General features: G+C 50.1%; 1 gene segment (V, D, J or C); it reads right to left on the minus strand.

Moving 5' to 3' along the window:
* LOC116824303 (immunoglobulin lambda variable 8-61-like) overlaps positions 1-23,501 on the minus strand; it is a 32,442-nt gene extending 8,941 nt beyond the window's left edge. The window contains 1 exon segment of the V gene segment in view: positions 23,430-23,501. Coding sequence covers positions 23,430-23,475 — 46 coding nt within the window.
* Between the last annotated feature and the right edge of the window lie 634 nt (positions 23,502-24,135).

Below are 24,135 nucleotides of genomic sequence, written 5' to 3' on the forward strand. Positions count from 1 at the left end.
CCCCCCCCCCCCCACCACCACCACCACTATAAGAATTGTTTCAGCACCCCTGCTGAGAGGAAGCCGGGCATGGCAAACTAGCCACCGGTACCACCAGATACCAGGGGATTTCTGCAGCTCTAGTGACCTCTTCTGGCCAACCAACAGATCTGTGACCTGGGCAAAAGTTTCTTTTGCCACAGGTTCCTCCCAGGGGAATGTTACGGCCTCAGCCCAGAGCACAGGGGCTGCGCTCCCAGGGCTCTGTCAGTGGCCGTGTGGAAGACCTGCTCAGGAAATGCAGTAAGAGAGAGGCCCCTCACGCCATGAACATTTTTATTGATTACCTGCACTGGGTAGCACCTAAGAGACTCTGGCATGAACAGGATCCCATTGTGCCAGGCTCTGTACAAACCCAGAACAGCATGACAGAGCAGCGTGAGGAGCAAAGGGGCCCAAGCAACAATGAGGAATCCAGACAAGCTCGGCTTCCCGAGGGAAATGGGTCTGTGACTGGAAACCTCTGATTCTTTCTTAAACACTCAGAGATTGAGGGTAGCCCCCTCATGCAAATCTGCTTCCTGCTCCCTGGGTGCACATTACGTTCTAGAGAAAAGAATGTTTGATAAAAAAGAAAAAAGCTGAGGGTGAAGAGGAGTCAGAGGAACAAGGAGCATGAAGAACAGGAGAAATCTGAAGAACAGAAAGGAAAAGGACCCGAATTACTAATATTTTTCTAGACAAGTACGAGACTGAATTGACAATAGTACAGATCCTAACGGCAATATTTCAAGGTCAGAAGCAGATTTGAATCCAAGTCTTTAGAAAACACATTAGCACTTTAACTCATCGTGTGATACAGCCCAGTGTATTTCTATTAAGAGATTTGACGAGTACAGCACAATGTACCACTATCCGGGGGAACTGGCCATGTTTCTTTTTTCAGCAATAAATGAAGTTTGTCTTGTTTTTTGAAATCCTTGCACTGATATATAGGGATTCACTAATGTAACACGGCTTGGAAGATGTTTGGTGTCTCTTTCAGGCATCTCATTTCCTTCAGTTTGAAGGACTTTGCACTTTCAATTTGTACAAACATCTAACCTATGGCCACAAGGCTTTTCAAGGCTGGAAGGGACGGAACTTTTCCCAGTGAGTCAGTGAGTTCCTTTGTTTAAACAGACTCGTGTGCAAATTCTGCTGTTGCTGAGGATTCCTTCCTGCAATTCAGGCTTCGCAGGGTCTGCACGTTCCTTTCCCCTCCCCTTTGCGGGGGCCACGGCAGGAAGAGCCTAGGGGCTCCCTGGGTACAGGTACTTGGCACTACAGTGGGTAGGGGATGGGCTGCAGCACAAGGCTAAATATGGAGAGTGGGGAAGTCCTTTGGGGGAGTAGAATGTACATTGCTCAGTCTCCAGGAAAGGCAGCTCCAACTGATTCCATCTGCAAATGCACTACAAGGAGTGTCTCCCCTTTGGCCCCTGCAGCCCAGTCACTCCCTCATTCCTCTTATGGGAAATGCCTGGCCCCAGATACAGCCTGAGCAAATGGACAATGTGCAGGAGGGACATGGAACTTTCCCCATCCCTCACCTGCAACAGAAGAAGGGCAGCAGAACTGCTCCACCGTCCCCTGTGTGGATCTGCATAGCCTGACATACCCAGGTACAATCCAGAGTAATGAGCAACTGTGTCACCCCTGCCCTCCAGTCTTGTGTACCTGGTAATGCCTTACTGAAGGAGCTCCCACCTGGGCCGCACACAAACAATCTTCCAGCCTGCCAGCCGCACCCTGAGTGTCTGTGTGTAACTGCAGCCTGCCAGCCATGCCCAGGTTACACTCGGTCTCTCCCCAGCCTTTGTTATCTCGCAGGGTGACCGCAACACACTCCCGCTCTTAGATTCCCGCCCCCCAAGAAATGTATGTCCTGTACTGCCCAGCCCTCTCCTGCACTGTACAAGCTGAACTAGGTCTGTCATTTCTTTAAAAGGAATAATATGGACACAATTTGCTGCCCCAAATGGAGTTTCCCAGACACTTCAGTTAAACACACTGGACTAGATATAACAATAAAACAAGTTTATTAAAGACAAAGAGAGAGATTTGAAGTGATGATTACAAGGAAAATAAAGATAAAACACTACTGGTGCCTCACTCAACAAACTATGTTACATTCAAAGCAAAGTTCTCTCATCACAGGCTTTCAGCTGCCTTACTGACCAAACTTCTTAGGTCAGGAGCCCGCCCCCAGTCCAACGGCTGCTTCCTTTGCCCCTGCAGGTGCAGTAAATCGATGGGCAGAGAGAGGGGGATGGGTGCCTAGGGCTGCTTGCCCCTCCTTTTTATAGCTTTGCCTCTTTGAGAAGCATTTCCAGCTGGGAACCAGGAGACAAACAGTCTAGGGGGAAGGATGTTCCCTGCTGCTTTTTTCTCACCTGTTTAAGCTTCCTTTGTTTCCTGTCCTTCTCTGTTTACTGCTTAAATGCAAATTAAGCAGAGCACACATTCCTTGGTTTGAGGACAGACCTGTTTGCCAATTTTTGTTTGGGACACCTGTTAACACCACCATATAGTGGAATCTTGTCACTTCACATACAATGTTGCCACACATATTTTTCCAAGACAATAATGAGCAGCAAATTATGAGTTTTTAATGACACCTCCCAAGACATACTTTGTACAAAGATTATCACAGTAGTGTGCAGGGTGTGAATACAGGGGTGAATTCTGTCACACAGAGCCACGGATCCACTGGCTTCCTCCTGTATCTGAAACTCCCCTGCATGCTGGGATGAAGGTACACAGGAGGTGTGGGGAATGTATCTGTGCAGGCTCCCTGCACCCTGCCGCCTCCATGCACAGGTTCTCTCTGGGTCTCCTATCAGGACTCTGCACCCCTCTGGGGATGATGAAGAATCATCCCTTCAATGAGTAAAAGCCACCCAGCGTCACAAACCCAGCCCCAACCAGAGAGAGCTGAGATGGGAGTCAGGGCATCACTCACTGCCTGGCCTTCTTCATAAAGAAAGGAAGGACGTCAAGAGGAAGCGGGATGCTGCCAACTAGCCAGCGCCCCAACAGCTGCTGTGTAAGGGGATGGCCAAGTGGAAGAGGAGAAGGGTGAGGAATGGAGAAACTGGAGCCGCCCCAGAGATGAAATTTCATCTAACAGCTCCTGATCCTCATTTCTTCTCCTCCCTTTTAGGTTTCTCTTTCCTCTCTGTCATTCCGCCTATCTGCTTCTTCTAACTGTTGTTTGCTGTGTCACAGCCATGTTGGTCCCAGGATATTAGGGAAACAAGGTAAGTGAGACAATATCTTATCCTTTCTGGTTAACTGTGGCAATCAGCTGGGATGATGCTGGGCAACCCTGCACAGAGAGGGAAGAGATGGAATTCACAGGGAGAGATGCTCATCTTTGCAAAATACCTCACTTATATCCTGGGCTCTGCAGCCACCACAGCTCCCAACAGAGCACAAGTGGGGAGGGAGGTTTTTGTATCACTTCCTCATCTGATTGTACCGCTGTGACGAGCACTCCCAGTCCACACAGAACAGTAATAATCAGCATCATCCTCTGCTAGGGTCCCCGTGATGGTCAAGGACATGGTGTTACCTGATCTGGAACCAGTGAAACGCTCTGGAATCCCTGAGGGTCTGGTACTCGTACTGTGCATGATCAGCCAAGGAACATTCCCCAGTCTCTGTTGAACCCAGAGGGGGTGGTTGTGATCAGTGAGGGCCCCACTGCTCAGGCTGCAGGAGAGGGTCACTGTCCCTCCAGGAGACACTAACTCAGATGCCTTCAGCGATTGGAGCTGCTGGGAACTGAAACCTGAAACATGCGAAACAAGCTCATCAGAACTCCCCCTCACCCGGAGCAGAACCGACATTGTTGGCGCTGCCTGCAGAGAGAGCAGTGCTACAGCTTGTTAGAAATTCTTATTTTGCTTCATTCAATAGATCAAATCCCCACCCCTTACCAATGCAGTAAGTGAGCAGCGTAAGGAGCAGAGGGGTCCAGGCCATGGTGAGAATCCAGAGGATCACTTCTCTCTTCCAAGAACCCTCCGATTCTCTCTTAAATCCCCAGAGCTGAAGAATGGCCCCTTCATGCAAATCTCTTGCTCACACAGTGGGTCCCCCTCCTTATAGCTCTGAGGAGCTGGTGGATTTCCCTGGTTCCAGCTGAGACACACAGCAGCTGCTAGGACACATTCCCCTGTCCAGCAACAGCAAATGTTTTGACACAGTCCTGACCTGGGAGGCATCAGTTATCTCAGCCGGAGGCCTCTGCCCTGTTTTACCATCCCCGATCTGGAACAGCTCTGCTCTAACAGGCTGAGCCTTTCTTAGGGCAACATTTCCCCTCATTTCTAACCCTGTGGTAGGTTTACACTGAGCAGAACTGGGGTCTCTGGTGGAACCACCAAACAGGTTTTCAGTTGTGACCTAAATTGGGATTTGAACTTGTGTCTCCAGGGGTGAAAGAAAAATTGTCAGATTATCAATGTGTGTGTCACAGGGATATCTAGAGGTCCTGATCAGGATTGTGGTTACATTGCTCCGGGTGCTGTACAAACACATATCTCCAGCTCTCTGTGCAACTAAGTTTCCCAGCAGTAGCATGAAGAGACCCACAGGAAGCAGCCTGGCCTGGAGGATTTAGAACAGGTGTTGGAGCCAGAAACTTCTGGGGCTGAATTATCCCATCAGTGGTGGGTTGGCAGGTCCCGGAGGAAGGAAAGAAGATTGCAAAACTGACTGGATGGGCAGGTCCTGAGTGGAAATGTCTTCATCCAGTAGTTTTGACGAATACACATATCTGCAAACATTGCCCTGTGTGGATCCCTCCCCTTTTCCCCAACATGCAGCCAGTTGTGAGCATTTCTCCAGTGGGATTCTCCATCACAGCAGACTCCTCTTCTCTGCCTTGCTCCGCTGAGCCCACTCTGCCCCCACTTCTCCACTCATGTCATTCCCTGGGAGCTCACAAAGTCAGCCCTGGGCAATGATTTCATGCTGCCCGTTTTGTATCTGCTTTGAGCGACGTAGCTCTTGCAGATGCCCAGGTTCCCGGAGAGGGAACATTTCCTTGCTAAAATTGGATGAGTAACTGCCTTTGGGTTTGCCTACTCCTGGAACACTGCACTGACCTGCTAGGGGTGTGTCCACACGGCATTGTGAAGCGATTTGGAGCCTCCCAACCCAGGCTGATAGACTTGGGAGCTGGGCTTGTCCTAGCGCTCTGAATATAGCTGTGTAGACAGAGCTTTGAAGCCGTGGCTCAGGCTGGAGCTCGGGGTCTGAAGCCCACCCCCCGCCTCGGCTTCAGAGAACTACATTAGTGTGAACTTGGTGCCTGGAAGTTCCCACCCACAGCCTCAGCACGGGGGAGTCACAGCACAGCACGTTGGTGCCCCCTTCTGTTCACACCCCCGGAGTCCGATCGCCAGGCACTGTAGACATGCCCTGATTTTATCTTGGGCTGTTTGGGTTTGGAGCTGAGAGAAGCAGAACAGCTGTGTTATCAAAGAGAAGGTTAAGAGGTGACTTGATCACGGCAGAAGAGCAGGTACTCCAGGGCTATTTAATCTAGCAGACAAAGGTAGACCAAGATCAAATGTCTGGGAGCTGCAGTTAGAAAAATTCAAATTGGAAATGACATGCACAGGAACTAAGCACTGAAGCAGATTACAAAGGGCTGTGGAACATTCTCCATGAGTTAGAGTCTATACATCGAGCCTGCGGCTCTTTCTAAAAGAGATGGGCGAGTCTAACCATGGTTTGGGCTTTAGCCAGGAGTTACTGGGTGAAGTTCTATGGCCTGTCTGCAGAGGGAGCGTTTTGTATCACTTCTCCATCTGAGCGTAGTGCTGTACTGAATGCACATAGCCCACACAGAGCAGTAATAATCAGCATCATCCTCCACTAGGGCCTCCATGATGGTCAAGGACATGGTGTTACCTGATCTGGAACCAGTGAAACGCTCTGGAATCCCTGAGGGCCTGGTACTCGTGCTGTGCATGATCAGCCAAGGAACATTCCCCAGTCTCTGTTGAACCCAGAGGGGGTGGTTGTGATCAGTGAGGGCCCCACTGCTCAGGCTGCAGGAGAGGGTCACGGTTCCTCCAGGAGACACTAACTCAGATGCCTTCAGCGACTGGAGCTGCTGAGAACTGAAACCTGAAACATGAGAAACAAGCTCATCAGAACTCCCCCTCGCCCGGAGCAGAACCGACGTTCTCAGTGCTGCCTGCAGAGAGAGCAGCGCTACAGCTTGTTAGAAATTCTTATTTTGCTTCAATCACCAGATCAACCCCCCTTACCAATGCAGTAAGTGAGCAGTGTGAGAGCAGAGGGCTCAGGCCATGGTGAGAATCCAGACGAGCTCGGCTTCCTGAGGCAAATGGGTCTCTGGCTGGGACTGTACGATTCTCTCTTAAACCCCCAGTGCTGGAGAACGGTCCCTTCATGCAAATCTGTGGCTCTTTCCAAGGTTCCTGCCTCTCTAGTCCTAGCTCTCTTGTAAGAGGGCAGAGCCAACCCAAGGGAGGTTGTTTCAATGGGCTGAGCGCACAGAGCAGGCAGAGTCCCGCTGTCTGCTCTCCCAATAACCCTGTGCTCTCTGATCACTCTGGCTGCAGTAAGATACATCGTGGGGATGTCCTGACCCTGCTTCTCCCATTCCAATCCTGTCCTCTCAGGCCTCTGTTGTTCTAGCCACAGAGTCCCCTGGACATCTGCAGCATCTTTGCTTTTCCAGTCCTGAGCCTCTTTTGTTCCAAGATTTCCAGTCATTTGTACTGGCCATAACAGGGGACACTGGTGGAACCACCAAACGGATTTTTCACTTTGACATCAGTCACACTTTGAACTCCATTCTCCAGAGGGTAATGAAAATGGGTCAGATTATTCCAACGCGTGTTACGGTGAAACCCAGAGACCCAGACAGGACCATGGTTCCATTGTGCCAGGTGCTTTACAGACTCCTGTCTTCAGCTCTCTTTGTCATCAAGTTTTATACTAGTGGCACAAACAAATCCCCAAGTTGATTCTTCCATGCTCTGGAGGAGTCAGCACAGGTTTGGGAGCCAGGAACTCCTGAGGCCAGAATATCCCATCAGTGACAGGGATGCAGATCCCAGAGATGCCAAAGGGAGTTACAAACCAGCATGGTCCCGAATCTTAATATCCAGTTCTTCCATTGTCTCTATGTCAGTTCGTGTGCACAGCAAACAAACCAGCTGACCCTTGCCAGCCAACTCAGGCTCACAGAGCTCAGGCTGCAGGGCTGTTTCATTGCTGTACAGGGCTCAGGCTGGAGACGAAGCTCTGGGACCCTCCCACCCCGCTGGATCCTAGAACTGGGGCTCCAGCTTGAGAATGGAAGTCTACATAGCAATGAAACAACCCTGCGAGCCCTTGTCAGTCGGTATTAGCCATGCCCAGTGTCTAGTTGCTGTGTAGACACACTTTGTGTGGCATTGGATAAATCACTTAACCTCTTTGTGCCTTATTTTTCACAGCTGTAAAATGGGGGTAATAAAATACCACCTAACCTCCCACTGGTATGGTGACAATTCATCTGTCACTGTTTGCAAAATGCTTTGAGGCTGTACAGTGCTCTCAGAGCACCAGATACCAAATAATGTTCATTCCTCTCTAGTCCATTCTTATGTCATGTTTCCTCCTCTGTATGACCGAAGCATCAAAAAATAAATGTGAAATCATTGTTCTCTGAAATCATCTTCGTCTATGTCAGTGGTTCCAAGTCTGAGGGGCACAAGCTGGTGATCTGTGGAGAGCGGTTTGGTCACATGGTTCTGCTGCCTCCCCTACTGTCCTTCTGCCAAACTGTATCAGAGAAGGCTAAGAATGCTTGAGCTCTTCCCAATGTTGGTATCCATGTAAGCAAGTGGCGGTGTTGCCAGGGAGATGTGATGTCATGGACAATGGAAATCACCATGGAACACGTGATTGTGAACGGGAGGCAGGTCTCATCACACAATTCTAAGTAAAGGTAGTTTATTGAACTTCTGATCATTGGGTAGGGGAGAGGCTGAATCTGTCCATTCCAGTAGTCTTGACTTCCACATATTGTCCCAGAGCTTCAGGGCTTGCTTAGGGTCCCTCAGTTTTGAGACTGGAGACACTTTCATCCAGCAGATGCAACACATGAAAATATCTGCAAAGACGGCCTCATGCTGATTCCTCTCCTCCAGCCCAGCAGGCAGCCAGTCATGAGCCTTTCCTGCATAGAAATCTCCAACACACGTGATTCCGCTTTCCCTTCACATGTCTCTTCCACCTGACATTTCTATGATTCTCCCACTCAATTATTTTCCTTTATCAGATGACAAAGTCAGCCTGGGCAATGATTTCCGTGCTCTCTGATTGGTTCAGAATCTGCTATAAACTCCTCAGTCTCTGAAGAGGGAACATTTCCTTGCTCAAAATGAGACTTAAATCAAAGCTGAACAAAAAATAAAGCAAGTAATCCCAGGAAGGATAGGGGTAGGGCAGTCCCTACCCAGAGAAGATGAAGGGGGGAAGGAAAAGCTTCACCTCTGCACACAGAAGCAGCTCTCTGGTTTGCTCACCTGAGAACCATGCTTGGCAGCCAACACATTTGCCAGCCCGTCACAGCCTATGGGGTGTTTTCCTCTGTTCCTCATCTGATCACATTATTGAGTTGAGCACCCCCACTCCAGCAGCACAGTAATAACCAGCATCATCCTCTACTACGGCCCCACTTCCTGACCTAGCTTCTGAGATCAAGCATGCAATTATATTTACCTGCCCAACAGGCTACCAGAACCAGCAGTGTGCTCACCGAAGCCATCCTAGGAACAGCACACTCAGCCACAGCAGTCTCTGAATTCAGTGGTGCCTTCTCCGCTTGCTTCTTAAACCCTGTGATGTGAGCAGATATCCTGAATGCAAATCTGGATGCCTCTGATAGGCTCCAAGTTATCCTTAGCGCACTGGCACGCACCCCACAAACATCTGGGACAGTCAGTGCATTGCTGGGCTAGGAATAAGGGATGACGGCCTCAGCTATTTTTATCCCATGAGGACACCCTTGAAACAGTTTTCCACCAGATTCTTCCTGGGCTGTTCCATGGTTTGTTGCACTGTACAGTGGGAGAGTCGGAGAATGGATTTCCCTGATTCTGAAACACTGGAGTCACTGCTGAAGGCAGGACACCAGCCCAATGGGATGGATAATCTGTTCAAGTGTGGCAGGGTCTTTCCCTGACACAGTTTATTCATAGCTCTGGTCTCCAGGGTGTTCTCTGCATTATCCCCCTCAAGAATAGAAGTCCAGCACCTTGCGCTGCACGGGGTGGAGAAAGTTGTTAAGGAGCTTGAGAAAGCTATTATCTGCCTCTGCCTAATGATCTGTATAGAGCAGAGAATGATAAACTGGCCATAGAGAAGCTGCATCAGGTGCTGTTCAGCTTAACCAGCAAGGAGCAGCAAAGTAAGTAGCCCTCACAGCCTTACAAGGAGAAGTAGCCACCCTTCTGCAGAAGTCTAATGAAAAGCCTGTGTTGTGGAGGCCTCCCTGCATATCATACACATTTCCAGGGCACCATTAATAACCACTTTGCTAATGAGCTTCTGGGAGGTTTACAGGAGGTTTACAGTCCTGGCTCTGCTGCCAAAGTAAAGGGATGTTAGGATTTCCAGGCCTGGGACATACACAAGTCAATGTTCTACTTCTGGCAGTGTTAACATCTCAGCATTCTGGGATGGCACTGAAAACAGAATCAACCTGCTATTACCTGGAGGTTTTTGTTCTGGATTACTGGATATTATCTAAGTTTCTGATATTAACAAGATGTTACTGTTACAAGCATTTTTATTGCAATGAGAGGGATCTTTCAAAAATGAAAATCCATCATTTCCTATGTTAACTCCAGCTGCTTTCCTTTGATATCCCAGGTGAAGTGACTTCCTTAGCTTAAAGAAAACAACTTTTCAGTGTGATAAGGGGATGGATGGTGTCAGACTCAACTTTTATAGGTGTTTATGACAACTATGCATCAGTTCTTGTCATCAGCTTCAGCATTTCTGACTTCCCCTATAACAGCACTAATTATTAGGCTTGGCAACATTCAATTTTTAATATAATTTCAGCAGATAACATCAATGTTTATTTTTAAAACATTTTTTCTATTTTTATCTACTTAAATTTTCACAGTTGCAGGATTTATGGATTGGTCAGACAACAATTAATCAAGGACTGTAGATGTTGAGATTCAAAATGCTAAAGCTTTATAACCATTAAAACAGAAATTATCAACACCACGTGTCAAAATACACACGGTACATATCCTGAAATCAAACCTTCATACAAAAATAAAAGCTGAGATTCTCAGGTGATCAGCTGTCTCCAGAAGCTCAGGCTTCAAGGAAAACTCCACATATCATGAGATTTGCAATAAAATCATGAGTTGGTGCCCCAACACTGATCTTTTTGCTTTTTGTAGTCATTTCACTCCTTTTATTTTTATTTCATCTGCATAATGTGTTTGCTGTCTTTAATTTTATCAAAGCCCTAAACACAGCAGTGCTTCAAGTAAGAACCACTTCTGCTATGGGAACTGATCAAGTACTTTGACTAATCTTACTGCATTCCTAAGGACACTGAAAAAAAACCTCATTAAACTGTTTCTATCTATTCTATCTCACTGAATCAGGAGAAAAAGCATCGTAAGCAATGACACTAGATCAATGAACTAATAATTCAGCCTGAGATTTATGCGCCTTCATCCCAGTGCAGGACAATATGCATCCTGCCATTTGATTTGAAACCAGAAGTAAGCCAAGTGCAAGGACATGGTGTGTATGGTGAATGCAAGCAGAACAGCACCTACTCCCATGGGCTTCCAATACAATAGATTTGTTATTCACACTCCTCTATGGAATGGATGGTATGAACCCATTTATCTCAAACAGAATGTGCTAAACTCCAGGAAAACGCTGGGATTAGCTGAATGGATCAGGTCACTCTTCTGAATTCTCTTTCTCTTTGAGCATTACTTCATTAGCAGCCTGCTGCCTCATCTCGCTGCCAGTGAGAGGTGGAGATGGAAATCTAGACAAGTCTTTTGCTGATGAAACTAAGATCAGGTCTGTGCAGTTTGGGGGCAAATCCTCAGATTTCTGAGCTGGCTACTCTGGATTTATAGTTTTTGGTCAAATTCCTGCCCAAGGAAGTTTTCCCCCTTCTAATAATTACACACATAGGAACACTGCTGTCTTGAAACAACAGATGTGGATTGTTTTTAAGAAAACAGATAAGAAAATCAACTCTGTGTGTGTATATAAAGGTGTTTTACACTTCACAGACTCACTCTCAGTAACACATGAATCCCCTTTAATGTTTTGCTGGCTGTTCACCGCTTATTCTGCTTTATCCTTTTGTAAGCAATTGTTATGTTATTGGCCTGGTGCTGGTTTCCTTCAAGTGAAGGAAGAGCAGAGAAGATGAAATGCCTTGTAACAGGGAGGCACAATCTTCCTGTGGGAAAGTTAGTGGTGGAGAAGCCAAAATACCAACTTTTACAAACAAAACACAGAGTTGGAGAGCAGCAGCCCCTGCTGTGGGTTCAGCTACTAGCAGCTGGGACTAGACTAGAACTAAAATAAACTCATCATCTGGAAATATTTCACACATGGTGGTGTCTGAATGTTCCTGTCTGTGAACTCCCACCCTACTCACTCAGTTACCTATTTGGGATTGCTCTGGTGGGGGTTTAGTCCTATAATGGTTTGTCTCTTACATACCAGACAGGCCAGGTAAGCCAAGCTCTGGCACAGGGACAGCCTCACCTCTGAGATCAGAGAGCTGGCCCCACTAAACTAAGCCAGAGGGCTCTATCCTGTTCTAGCTCTCCCTCATCCCAGAATGCACTGGACCCTCACTCAGCCTAATCCTCATAACAGACTGACCCACCCCTGCTCCCCCTTCTTATAGTGCCTGGTTTCCCCAGTAATGAGCAATTAGCTCCAGCAGAACCCAGCCCCTAACTGGGCTCCTCAGCAATCACTGCAGTGAAGCCAGACACCTGCTGAAGATTCCCTGCTCAGGGAGAGGGTTTTAACCCTCTCCAGGTATGGCCAGTGCTTCACCCTGATCCAAGCCTTTCCACTGCCCCTAAAAAGGCAAATTGGATACGGGTCAATAGCTATCAAGACTGTCAGTGCACAGATGGGATGGTCTGAGCTGATGCTGTCCAAGAGCTCCCTTAGAAGTGACTGGTCCCCACTGCTCACAACAATGGATCCAGGACTTTGTCGCTGACTTTCCTCACTTAAGGACACCTCCAAACCTCACTGAGTGTTGTCGGGCCATGTGCAAAAAGCCCTACGACTGCCAGGAGAACCCCTGAGGGATGAGGAATTTCTCTGCACTTGCGCGTCTCATGCACAGCTCCAGGGGATTGTGGGAGATTCTGCAGAGAGAAGCATTGTCCTGTCACACAAACCGCTGCATGAGCCTGAGTCCTGTTTTCTAAATTGTAACTTGGCCAAATCAAAGCACTGAAAGCCACATGTCTGACCAGGGGATTCTGCCCCTAGATGCACTTTTTACCTAATGGGATGGAGACAGACCCCTCTCCTAATCCCCCGCCATCCCACTCCTCTCTCCATGGGGCAGGCTGATGGGAGGAGGTCTTTCCCCTACACATGCACTCCCAACGTGTCCCCTTGCTGGGACTGAGAGGCACAAACCCACTGAGGATTAATTAGGCTGCAGGGGGAAGTCTGAGGCCAAACTGCAGCCTTGGCAGGTCCCAGGAGGGCACAGCAGATGGGAGGCAGGTTGGTCTCAGATCCTCATCTGAGTGTCTCACTGTGTAGCCTTAAAATCCCCTCCTTCATAGTAGTGAGTGAGGCAGTAATAATCACCGTCGTTCTCCGCCAGGGCCCCGCTGACGGTTAAATAGGCCGTGTTACTGGAGCTGGACCCAGAGAACCACTTGGAGGTCCCTGACATTTTCACGTTAGCGTTGTAGATGAGGAAGGGAGGCACCCCGCCCCCCCGCTGCTGGATCCAGTATGGGTAGACCCTGGTGATGTCAGATACGATGCTCACGCGACAGGAGAGTTTGACAGTCCCTCCAGGAGACACCAACAAGAAGGGCTCCTGAGTCACCAGTACTAGGAGCGGGTACCTGGAAAGCACAGTACAAACAAAGCCATGAGAGCTGCCCTGCGGCATGACACGTTTGTGTGAAATTCCCAAGAGGGAAGGGGAAGGTGAAACCCAGTCAAGGGCTGCCCTAGCGCCATGGGCCCCTCTCTCACCTGAGCAGTAAGTGAGCAGTACAAGGAGCAGAGGGACCCAGGCCATGGTGGGAATCCAGACGAGCTCGACTTCCTGAGGCAAAAGGGTCTGTGGCTGGAACCCTCCAATTCTCTCTTAAGCCCCCAGTGCTGGAGAACAGCCCCTTCATGCAAATCTGCCCCTTGCTCACTGGCTGCTGCTCTGGGCACCTACGTCACCCCAAGACAGGGTAGAGACATACAAGAGATCTTTCTTACATTTGCTTTGATTGTAAAGTACTGAGCTATATGGGGAGGAGGAATTAAGAAACTCCAGGAATCTGCTGGATTAGAAAGAGTCCTGCCTAGTCGCCTCTCCCTCCAGCTTCAGGGCTATTCCCAGTCCCATGTTGGTAGCGCAGGTTTGCTGATGAGTTTATTTGTGATGCAATACAGAAGGGATGATCCTCACACTGCCTTCCCCTGAGCAGTACCTCCCTGAGCCCAGTGCCATGTTCAGCTCTGCTGAGGGTGACCCGTGTCCAAAGACCCATGTCCTAAGCTGTAATGATCTGATTTGCTCCATTCTCGGCTGCAGTCAGCCTGTCTCACTGGGATGAGCCTGTTCTGTTCTCACCTTGAAGCCAGTTTAGATAATTCTGGGGCTCTCGCACTGGCTGCTTTGACGTTTCCACACACACACAAAGCCAAACACGTATTTGGCCATCTAGATGACTTATTTGAAGGAAAACAGCAAAAGAAGAACAAATGCCAAGTCTCCAGGAGAGAGCACATACACTCGAGAATGAGTGAGTGTACACAACGCTACCCTCTAAAACTGGAACACAAAAGGCTGCTGATGCACTGCTGCCATGGCAACAGCAGGGAGTCCATATTTAATGGTGCAAAGCCCAGAGAACAGACTGATGATGTCTGCGTTCAGTTACAAGGCCACATGCGTCCCATCAGTCTTCTGTGTCTTGCTCTGCTTTAGTGTGTGCCCTTCTGCCCCAGTATGGGCTACATCTCCCTCCCCTCAGCCCTCAGCTCAGACCAGCAGGGTGTGTGGTCCTGACCTGGTGACGGGTGGAACATCCCCAGTTCTCACTGGCTTCAGGTGGGAGACGAAGTGCTCAGCCCCTCCAGGAGGCCCCCAGCATCGCACAGGTTCAGGCCACATGTCTGTGGACAGGTTTCATTTACTGGAGTCCCTAAGAGCACTCGGACATTTATCAGTAGTCCACTGGGCCAGAAGCTGAGCGTGGTGTGTGGCCCATCTGTGCACTATTAAAGCCCCTGTGCGAAGCCCTGGCACGTCTGGTTCTCTGCCATAGTGAGGCTGCCTATGCAGATGGACCTGAGTCTGAACCAGAATATCGGAGCCAGGGCTTCATTTATAATGAGACGAGCCGGGGCTCAAGCAATTTTTTCACTTTCATAACTGATGTGGCAAGGCCAGAGGTGCCGGAGTGATGAACTGCCGAGCCCAGAGGTGCCGGAGCGATGAACAGCTGAGCCCAGAAGTGCCGGGGTTATGAACTGCCAGGACCAGAGGTGCTGGAGCTCTGAACTGCCAAACTCAGAGGTGCTGGGGCTCAGCCCTGGCAAGGCCTGGTGCAAATTAAGCACTACTCAGAGCCAACCCTGCCACAGAGCATGCTAGCAAAGTTTGGGTGTGGTTGTGACTCCAGTTCCAAGCTCCCTCGCTCCAGCCTGTCCCTCCCCCTGTGAGCTGCCTGGTGAGAACCTCCACCCTTCTCTCAGGCACTGTGGCGAGGCAGGGAATGGGGCTTGTGGTGAGGAGCAGGGAACACTGAATGGTCTCTGTGCCAGGGGCAGGATAGCAGAAAGCACAGAAGTGGAGCAGTGGGGTGGGTTGTTCTGGGAGTCAGGGCCTGAGGGGCAGTCAGAGCTCTTCTAAAGGGAGCGAAGGACAAAATCGGAAGGTGTCACCTCAGATACGCAACGAGGCTGAAGTTGGTTCGTTATTCCTGATTTCTTGTTCCAAGGCACATTTCTTCTCACTGTTCTCCCAACACCCACTGAGCTCGCAGCCCCTTTAGCAAAGCTCCCCTCCCCCCTGTGGGTGTTTGGGGTAACAGGGGGTTGTGCCAGGATTACAATCCACATAAAGTTCCTTGTGGCCTGCCAGACAGCTCCGAACTATGGAGGCATTCCAGGCCATGAAACTTCCCTTCTGAGCAAAACAGAGTCTTATTCAGCATGTCCACACAGCATTTGGACAGTCTCGGGCGAGTGGAACTCACGCTAATACTTTAAAACCAGCTGTACACACAACACTTTGAAGATGCAGCTTGGGCTAGGGCTCAAAAACAGCGGGTGGGATAGAGGGAAAAGTTGTGTCAGCGAGTGGCCTCCTCTTTAGCCTTTCCCCGCCCTGCACACGGCATCCTGAACACTAAGTTATCCTGACAAACAGATAAAGCCCAGTTTGGTCCTGGTCCCTGCCTCCAGCTCCAGGGGAGAAGAAATGTGGCTGCTGTTCCTTGTCAGCGTCAGAAGGATAAAGCACACACGAGCCCCATCCAGTGGAGTCAGACCGAAATCACCCCTTTTGCTCACTGCGGTGTCCTGCTCTCTCGGTTTGCACAAGTCAATGTTCATTAGGTCACATGGTCTCCCATGGGGGCAACCCAGCTGCAAAGAAATAACTGACTTGGGTTTCCAGGTCCCCAGACTAGAGTCACAGTTGCACTCTGCTGCATTTTGCGGCTTAGAGCGAATGGAGAGTTACCAAGGACAGAAACGCTGCTCTGTCCCCCTCTCCTGACTGCAGTGACCTCTCCCTGCATAGATTAGCTCTGGGGCAGAAGGGTTTGGTCTTTGCTGTGTCTACCAGGGGATTTCAGCTCCCAATTTGCCTTGGAAAGAGAGCTGTGCATTGCATCCCAGGGGAGCCCCGACTCTACAGCCGCCCTGCAGAATGCAGCCAACATGCTAGTGTTGGCTGTCCCATGACCAGACGCTCCTGCACCTGCAGGCAGGGCAGGACTGTCTGAGCCAGGCTCTGTAATTTCCCCTTTTGCATTGCTATGAAGTGGTGCAAAGCACAGATTTCTAAAGGGGGGCTCGTTCCAAAGGGTCTCTCTGCAGGGACAAGTGACACAACACACTGAGAGGCGCTCAGATACCATGGGGACAGGTTCCATAAGAGAATCTCTAGACAGTGAGAGAGACACAACAGGCCCTAACTGCTACTCTGCTCTCTGGAGTTGTCCCCGGTTGCTCAGACTGCCTCAGGCAGAAGAAACTGACAGAGGAGGAGGCCTAGAGTGACCAGATAAAATCGGGACTATCCTGATTTTGAGGAGTTTGTTCCACGTCCCGACCACAGTACTGTCAGGACACCATTGTCTCGATATTTTGTTTCCTGATCTTTGAAAGCAATTTGGCAGAGAGTCCTTCAATCACGGATGGTCTTCGGCGGTATTTCACCAGTGGATGCTTCTGTCTCTGGCGGTAAGGTTTATTACCCACTGCTGAAATACCGCCAAAGACCGTCCGCAACTGAAGGCCTCTCCGCCAAATTGCCACCAAACTTCCAGACAGGTGAGTGTTAAAAAAAAACAGCCCTCCCTCCCCCACGGCAGTCCCAATATTTTCCCCTTAACATCTGCTCACCCTCGAGAGGGCTCTGGGTGACCATCCCTCAAGGTTTCAGGCTTAGACCTTCAAGGTGATGAATTCTGAGGGGGCCGTGAGCACTAGGGAGCAAGTTGTATATGTGTCCCAAGAGCAGAGCAGCCCTAATGGGATTCAACAGGTTTTTGGTCTCACTTCTCACTACCTACATGGATCTGGGGGAGTTTTGGTCTCAGTTCCCCAGGAACCTGTGGCACAGTGTTACTCCCCACCCTCCTTAGTGCCAGACAGTCATAATCAGCATCATCTTCTGCTTGGGCTCCAGAGACTGGTAGATTTCAGGGATTGCTGAAGAGTCTTTGGAAGCAGAGAACTGATCAGGGACCCTGAGACGTGGCCTGGTGAGAGCTGTCTTTGTAACAGAGCAGTTATTCTGGAGGGTTCTTAAACTTCCGCTGAAGCAAAGAGATGGGGTAACCAGGGATGCTGTCACCACTTATGGCACAGGCCCGTCTAACTGTGTCTGCTGGGGACAGATGCACAGGGCTTGGCTGAGTCAATGTTGTCAACTGAGAGAAAACACAAATACAGCTTATCAACTCTCCCTTCCTGCTCCATGGAGAGCTGGGCTTTTGAACCGAGGCTAGTACTGAACCTGCCAGGAAAAGCCCCGGCAGGCAGAGAATCAGAGCGGACTGAGACCCATGCAGGGAGGAGATGGACAAAGGAAGGAGCCTGGCCCTGCAGTTCAATTGTTGTTGATTCTCACGCCAGCCTCTCCCTTTGGGGGAACTTGCAGCACCTTTTAGAGCCTTAAAGGTGGGGCAGGGGAATCCAGAATGCAAATGAGCCTGGGGCCCTGAGGTAATCTCACAGAGGCTGGGACAGTCACTGAGGCTTCGATCCTTCAAGGAAGATTATTCAGAGAGGCCCATTAACACAGTCTGTGAATCAATGATCATTTTCAGAGCCCAATTAATGGAGCAATGGGCTGTGTGATGTTGCTAGCATGAGATTAGACCTTAACAACAGAGCTCCTGTCTGCTCTGCAGGACCACCCTCACCAGGGACCCTGACAACAAAGGCTGTGAAAGGCAAAGTCACTGGATGTGCTTTTCCTTTGGCCAATCCCAGACTCACGGCAGAGTGGAAATGCAGGATATTGGCCTTCACACCTGACTTATTTTGAACAGTCAGAACCTAATGCTGCTTAAGAAAGCTAATCACACAGCTGACATGACACCCACTTACAAAATTGGCAATTCTTTAACGATCCTTATTATTATTATTATTGTTTGTATTACAGCAGCGACGTGCTTCTGCCAAGGTTCCCAGGCACCCTGCCTCACTGACCTCTGCTCACCAACCCCCCCTCTCAGCTTCCACAAAACCCACCCCCATCAGCTGACTTCTGTCCGCTCAGCAAATTCAGGGTCATCCCCACTGACAGACCATGTGGAATCTAGATCAAAGCAGCTCAGTCCCTGCTCCAGGATGGGGATTTTCCTTTTACAATTTAACCCCCACAATACAGCCTGCAAAACTCTATTCACCCTCTTGCCTGGGGTGAGCAATCGGCAGGACTGAGATGCAGTGTGCCCCCTCCCCCGCAACCCGAACATGCTTCAGACTCCGTGACCAGGCCGGCTGGGGGCCCTCAGTGCTGGGGGGACATGCTCAGCATGGAAATATATGTGCAGAGTGTGTTAGGGAAACAGAGGATGGTGATTCCAAGAGGAACAGGGGCAGGGGAGCACCCAGCTGAGGATTTATTGTTCTCATCTGCCTGGACTGCCGCCCTGATGGCTTTGGACTCCATTTGCGTAGCTACAAATTGCCCCATATGCTGCCTCACAGCCAGGGGCAGCTCTACATTTTTTGCTGCCCCAAGCACGGCAGTCAGGTGGCCTTCAGCTGCACACCTGCGGGGGGTCTGCTGGTCATGCGGAGTCAGCGGCGTTTCTGCGAGTGAGCTGCCAGTCCCACGCATTTGGTGTACCCACCACCAAATTGCCGTCGAAGCCATGGGACCAGCGGATCTCCTGCAAGCATGCCGCCGACGGCTGCCTGACTACCACCATCATAGCGACTGGCCGCCCCAGGCACGCGCTTGCTGTGCTGGTGCCTGGAGCTGTCCCTGCTCATAGCTATGGGGCCTTGGGCCCCACGCTGCATGTGCTCTGTGATCCTGATTTGTATAGTAGGAGATGAGGAGGTTGTAGAGAACATGACAGTCCTCAGCCTGCCATGGACACTGCCTGGAACAGCCCCTCTGTGCAGAGGATCCCAGAGCTCCCAATCTGCGTGCAGCCCCCACCCCCCATGCAGTGCCAGGAGATTAGTCTAGGAGGAGGGGGATCTAGTGTGAGGGAAAAGCAATCCCTTCAGCAAAGGCCGGGTACAACACAGCCAAGGGAGCCTCTCTCTCACCTCAGCTCTGCCTCACTAGCCTCAAAGCTCTTCCTCAGAGTCTCGCTCAGTGTTGGTCAGTGAAATGTGAAAGGTTTTTGTCTCCGTTCCCTCTCTGATTACACCACTGTGAGCATCTTAGCGCTGTTGTCCCAAGTCGCACAGTAATAATCAGCGTCATCCTCGGCTTGGAGCCCAGAGATGGTTAAGTAGCCAACACTGCCGGAGGCAGAGCCAGAGAACCGGTCCGGGACCCCAGTGCCCCTGCCTGTGCTAGAATCACTGTAATAATAGAGCAGGTATCTGGGAGGATTCCCAGGGGTCTGTTGGTACCAGCCTATTCCATAGCTACCGATGCTGTATCCTCCACTGACGCTGCACGAGAGTTTCACTGTCTGCCCCAGAGACCCTGACACTGAGGGCGGCTGCGTCACCACGTGCTGGGCACAAGAACCTGCCAGAGACAAAACTCAGATCTGTTAGTGCTGCACGGATTGTGCTAAACCTCTAATTAGCTCATTTACCTGCCCCCCAAAAATCATCCTGGTGGGGAATTACCTGCCAGGAACAGCCCCAGGAGACAGAGAGGCAGAGCGCACAGGGCCATGGTGCAGGGAGGAGATGGACAGAGGGAGAGAAGGAGCCAACCCTGTCCTTGGGGTTCAGCTGATTCCTGCCTTTGTGAAATCCTGCAGCAGCTTTTAGAGCCCTAAGGGGCAGGCCACATGCAAATGAGCCCTGGGGCCGGGCTGGATTGAGCCAGCATGCAAATAAGCTGTGCTGCTCTCTGATGTACCCACTGCTCAGACACATCTTCTGGTCGGCATTTAGTGCCCTTGCCTCACTCCTGCCCACTAATCACTCTGCTGACCCTTATTTTCCCAGCTGTGAGAGGATTTGCATGGGAGAAAGGGGAAAAGCTGAACTATGGATTTGTCTCCCAAAGCCCAACCCAGGTGTGTACTAAAGAACCCAACCAACCCGAGAAAGCCCATGTCGAGACTTACATCACTTCTCCCTCAGTCCCCAGATAACCCTTCAGCACAAACTGGCTTGTCAGGTCTTGGCCACAAGGTTAATGAAATGCCCCCATCTAGTGGTCGCAAGCAGTGTTTGCTTCCCCTTCTCCCCTGCACTTTCCCTTTTGCGCACCTGCTCTGTTTGTGCAGTGATCGGCATGCACAAGTTTACATTCCTCACCAGGATTTGAGGGGCGGCATTTCTGGTCCCGCCGCAGCATTTCGGCGGCAACGCTTCGCGGCAGCAGGATCTTCGGCTGCCCCGGTCTCCCGTGGCATTTCGGCGGCAGCTTCTCCAGGAACCGCCCCTCTCCTGTCCTCGGCGCCACCTGGGGCAGCAAAAAAGCTGGCACTGGTTCTGACCCAAGCGGCTACCCGGGAAGAGTCCAGCTGTCCAGATCTGACTGACTGAGTTCCTGCTGCCTTGTGCTCAGTCATGAATATAAACTAGATGACACCCATCACAGAACATCTTCTGATTTTGTTCTTTTGTGGCCAGATTAAAGTGGGCTCACTCCACTTTCAGTCTGTGCTCACTAGTTTTGTGCATGATCTTTCACAGTATTTGGTAAATGTGTGAAGAAATCCAGTCACTTGCATCTGTACAGGACAGAGTTCAGAAACAGTGAGTGCAAATGATGGTGCATGATACATTGCACGTGCACATTAAGGCCTCATTGGGAAAAGCGGATATAGTAGGAGAAGAGCAAAGGAATGGCTGGCAGAAAACATAACTATATATGCCCTAAAATAATAATGATTTTTTATGCACATAGTGATGCTGGCTTAGCTGATGTCAGACAAGTTACATATGGCAACTGACACAGCCCTGCCCCAGACAGGCTACAGCCTGGAGGCAGGAGGCAGTGCAAGACAGCAAAGGGGAAACAGGACAAACACACAGTGTAGAGTGGGTTTTAAGGCTGAAATTTTTCACTGAAGCTGTGGCTCGTTGGGAGCTGTTTGAAGGAGTAGAGGGAAGGTGCTTGGTGAACACAAATGGGAAACTGGCTGATCCCAGCATAAGGTGCAGTATTAAAGAAACATAAAGAACAACATCTCCGAGCTCCCTCAGCCCCACTCAAGCCTCTGTCCCTTCCAGACCCAGTTCTCTCCTCACACCACACCCTTGGTGCCCCTAACCAAAACCCCCTCTGCTCAGCCAACTCTCCCCAACAGGAAGCTCTTGCCCCTCTCCTAGTTTCTATATTTTGTATGTGTAGGTTGTTATTGTTATTATGAATAGCACTATTTATTAGTGGAATGGGCTCATTGTTTCCAGCACAGTTGGATTGGGGGCGACACCATGGAAAATCCACTCTTTCCCAGTGGCTGTGGGAAGGAGCATTCTGAAAAATACTCCTAAAAGGAAGAAACTGGGAGATGTGAAATTGCCTCCAATGCAAATGGCCACCATTTGGGGTGAAATCAGGGAAATACGATGAAATACTGTTGCCCAGCTCTGGGTGGATGCCAAGGCGCTCCTGTCCTTGTCCTTTGATATCAATGGAAAAACACCCACTAACTCCGGTGGTGCTGCCCCAGTGCTCTTTGGGGTCTCACCTGGGCCCAGATCGCTGTAGAGTTCTTTCACGCTGTGATCTCGTTCCTTTCCTTTCTCATGGAATTGGGATTTGTAACAATAACGGACCTCTTCTTAGCCACTTTGGGAAGCAGTTACTTGTTTTGCGTATTTTTCACTGTTACAAATTGTTCATTGCAAATAAATTGATTTTTACAGCTTAACAGGAGGGTCTGAGGCATTGTGTCCATGTAGCTTTCAGAGTGAAGCCTGCTGGGTGTGTGCAGAGAAATCTCTGCCCCCTCATTCCCAGGGCAGGCACTGGCAGAGTGTTGAACTCTTCTGCATCCCACAGCTCTGATATTTGGTGGGCTCTGATACAGCTGTGTTTACGACCCCAGTGATTGACAAGGAAAAACCGGGAGCTCAGGGCAAAGACCAACAGAGCTATTACAGCAGCCTTCCGTTTCTTAAATGCTTTTTTTAATTGAAAAGCAAAGAAAGTTCAATTAAAATAACAAGTTAATAAAAAATAGGATTAGAAGGCAAATCAGGATTATAATATTGACATGCTCTGTACCACAGAACATCAGGAATGTGGGGAGAGCTCTACACACAGGTACCAAGGCTCCGGAAGGTTCTGAGAAGAGAGCGCTGAAATGTGGGAACTTCTGATTTAATTCTTTTTGGTCATTTGATATTGCTTTCTCCAGAGTCTGTGGCATCTGGTTCCTTGAAGCGTTTGCTATGATTTATGTATTACTGCACAGCACCAGCAGTGCACTGAACTGTAGCCACATCTCAGAGATTTTCCCCTCCCTCATTCTCTGACTGCTCTCTCAGATACTCTTCCTGTGAAGAGCTGATTACAACTGACATAGCCCCAGCACTTCGAACCAACCTGGGTCCCCACCTACCAGCCCCTCACTCAACAGGGTTTGCAAGAGAAGAGAGCAATGTAGAGATCAACGTGAAGGAGGCCCCAGAGCAGGGCAGACAGACAGTGCCTTGGTACAGGGGACAGTGGTTCCCCAAGGAGTGATCAAAGGCATCTCTCTGGGTTTGTCGGCTTGTCTTTTTCTCTATTGTCTGTGTTGGTGTCTCTAGGAAGTTCATGGTCTGACCTCACGTGGGCACAGGCAAACGGGCTGTGACAGAGAGTTTAGGTCTCGCTTCTCTATCTCACTGTATCACTGTGATGAGTGAGACTACGACCATCCCATATGACACAATAATAATCCGCCTCATCCTCTGCTTGGACCCCAGAGATGACTAAATTCCAGAGGTTGTTGGAGGTGTCAGGGGAGACGGTGAATCGTGCTGGGATCCCTGTGCCCCTGCCCTGGTCACTGCTAGTTTGATAGTGGTACATGAACCGCGGGGCACTGTCCGGCTTCTGCTGGAGCCATTGCACCCTGTAGCTGGCAATGCTGTATTCTGAGGGCATGGTGCAGGCCAGTCTCACATTCTCTCCGGGGGACACAGGCTGCGAGCTGGAACCTGGAACGAGATAGGAAAGAACTGAAATGTGGCTCTGCCAGTCTGAAACCTGTGAGAGGGGCTGAGCTGCTGGCAGCATCTCAGAGCAGAGAATCAGAGGCAACTTTCTACCCTACCTGAGCAGTACGTGAGCAGCGTGAGCAGCAGAGGGGCCCAGGCCATGGTGGGAATCGAGACGAGCTCGGCTTCCTGAGGCAAACCAGTCTCTGGCTGGAAGCCTCCGATTCGCTCTTAAACCCCCAGAGCTGGAGAACGGTCCCTTCATGCAAATCAGCTTCCTGCTCACTGGCTGCTGAAGGCACCGCAGCCCACTGGGAAGAGCAGAGTCCTCCTCACCCTTGTGTGCTGCCCCAACATCAAGTGGTACCTGCTGCCACCTGGTGGGCCAGCCATTACTCTACTCTGGTTTCACAGCCCACCAGGGAGATCTGCTGGCAGCTCCTTGGCAGAGCCGCAAGCCTGGTTGTGTAATGGGTACAGATCACAACTTGCCTGAAAGCTGTCCTTTCTGCTGTGTGAGGGAGACCCCAGCACACATCTATGTATGACGTGTCAGGTTGCAGCCCCTGTTCTAGCTCCACTTCCCTACCCTGAGTTTCGGGCTGATCTTTCTCCCCGCACATCCTGATTTCCCCACAACCCAACCGTAGTTGTGAAACCTCCTCGTCAACCTCCTCCTCGCACTGGCCAAGATGGCATCCAGCACAGCAGGAGGAGGAGAGGCAGTGAGTAAGGGGATGAAAAAAAGCCTTTAGCTCTCAGAACCCAACAAGAAACACTAGAACAGTTCTCCTGAGAGGTAGCTGCAGAAAGCAGTTGCAT

This window comes from Chelonoidis abingdonii, chromosome 22 (assembly GCF_003597395.2).
Source record: "Chelonoidis abingdonii isolate Lonesome George chromosome 22, CheloAbing_2.0, whole genome shotgun sequence".
Lineage (NCBI taxonomy): Eukaryota > Metazoa > Chordata > Testudines > Testudinidae > Chelonoidis > Chelonoidis abingdonii.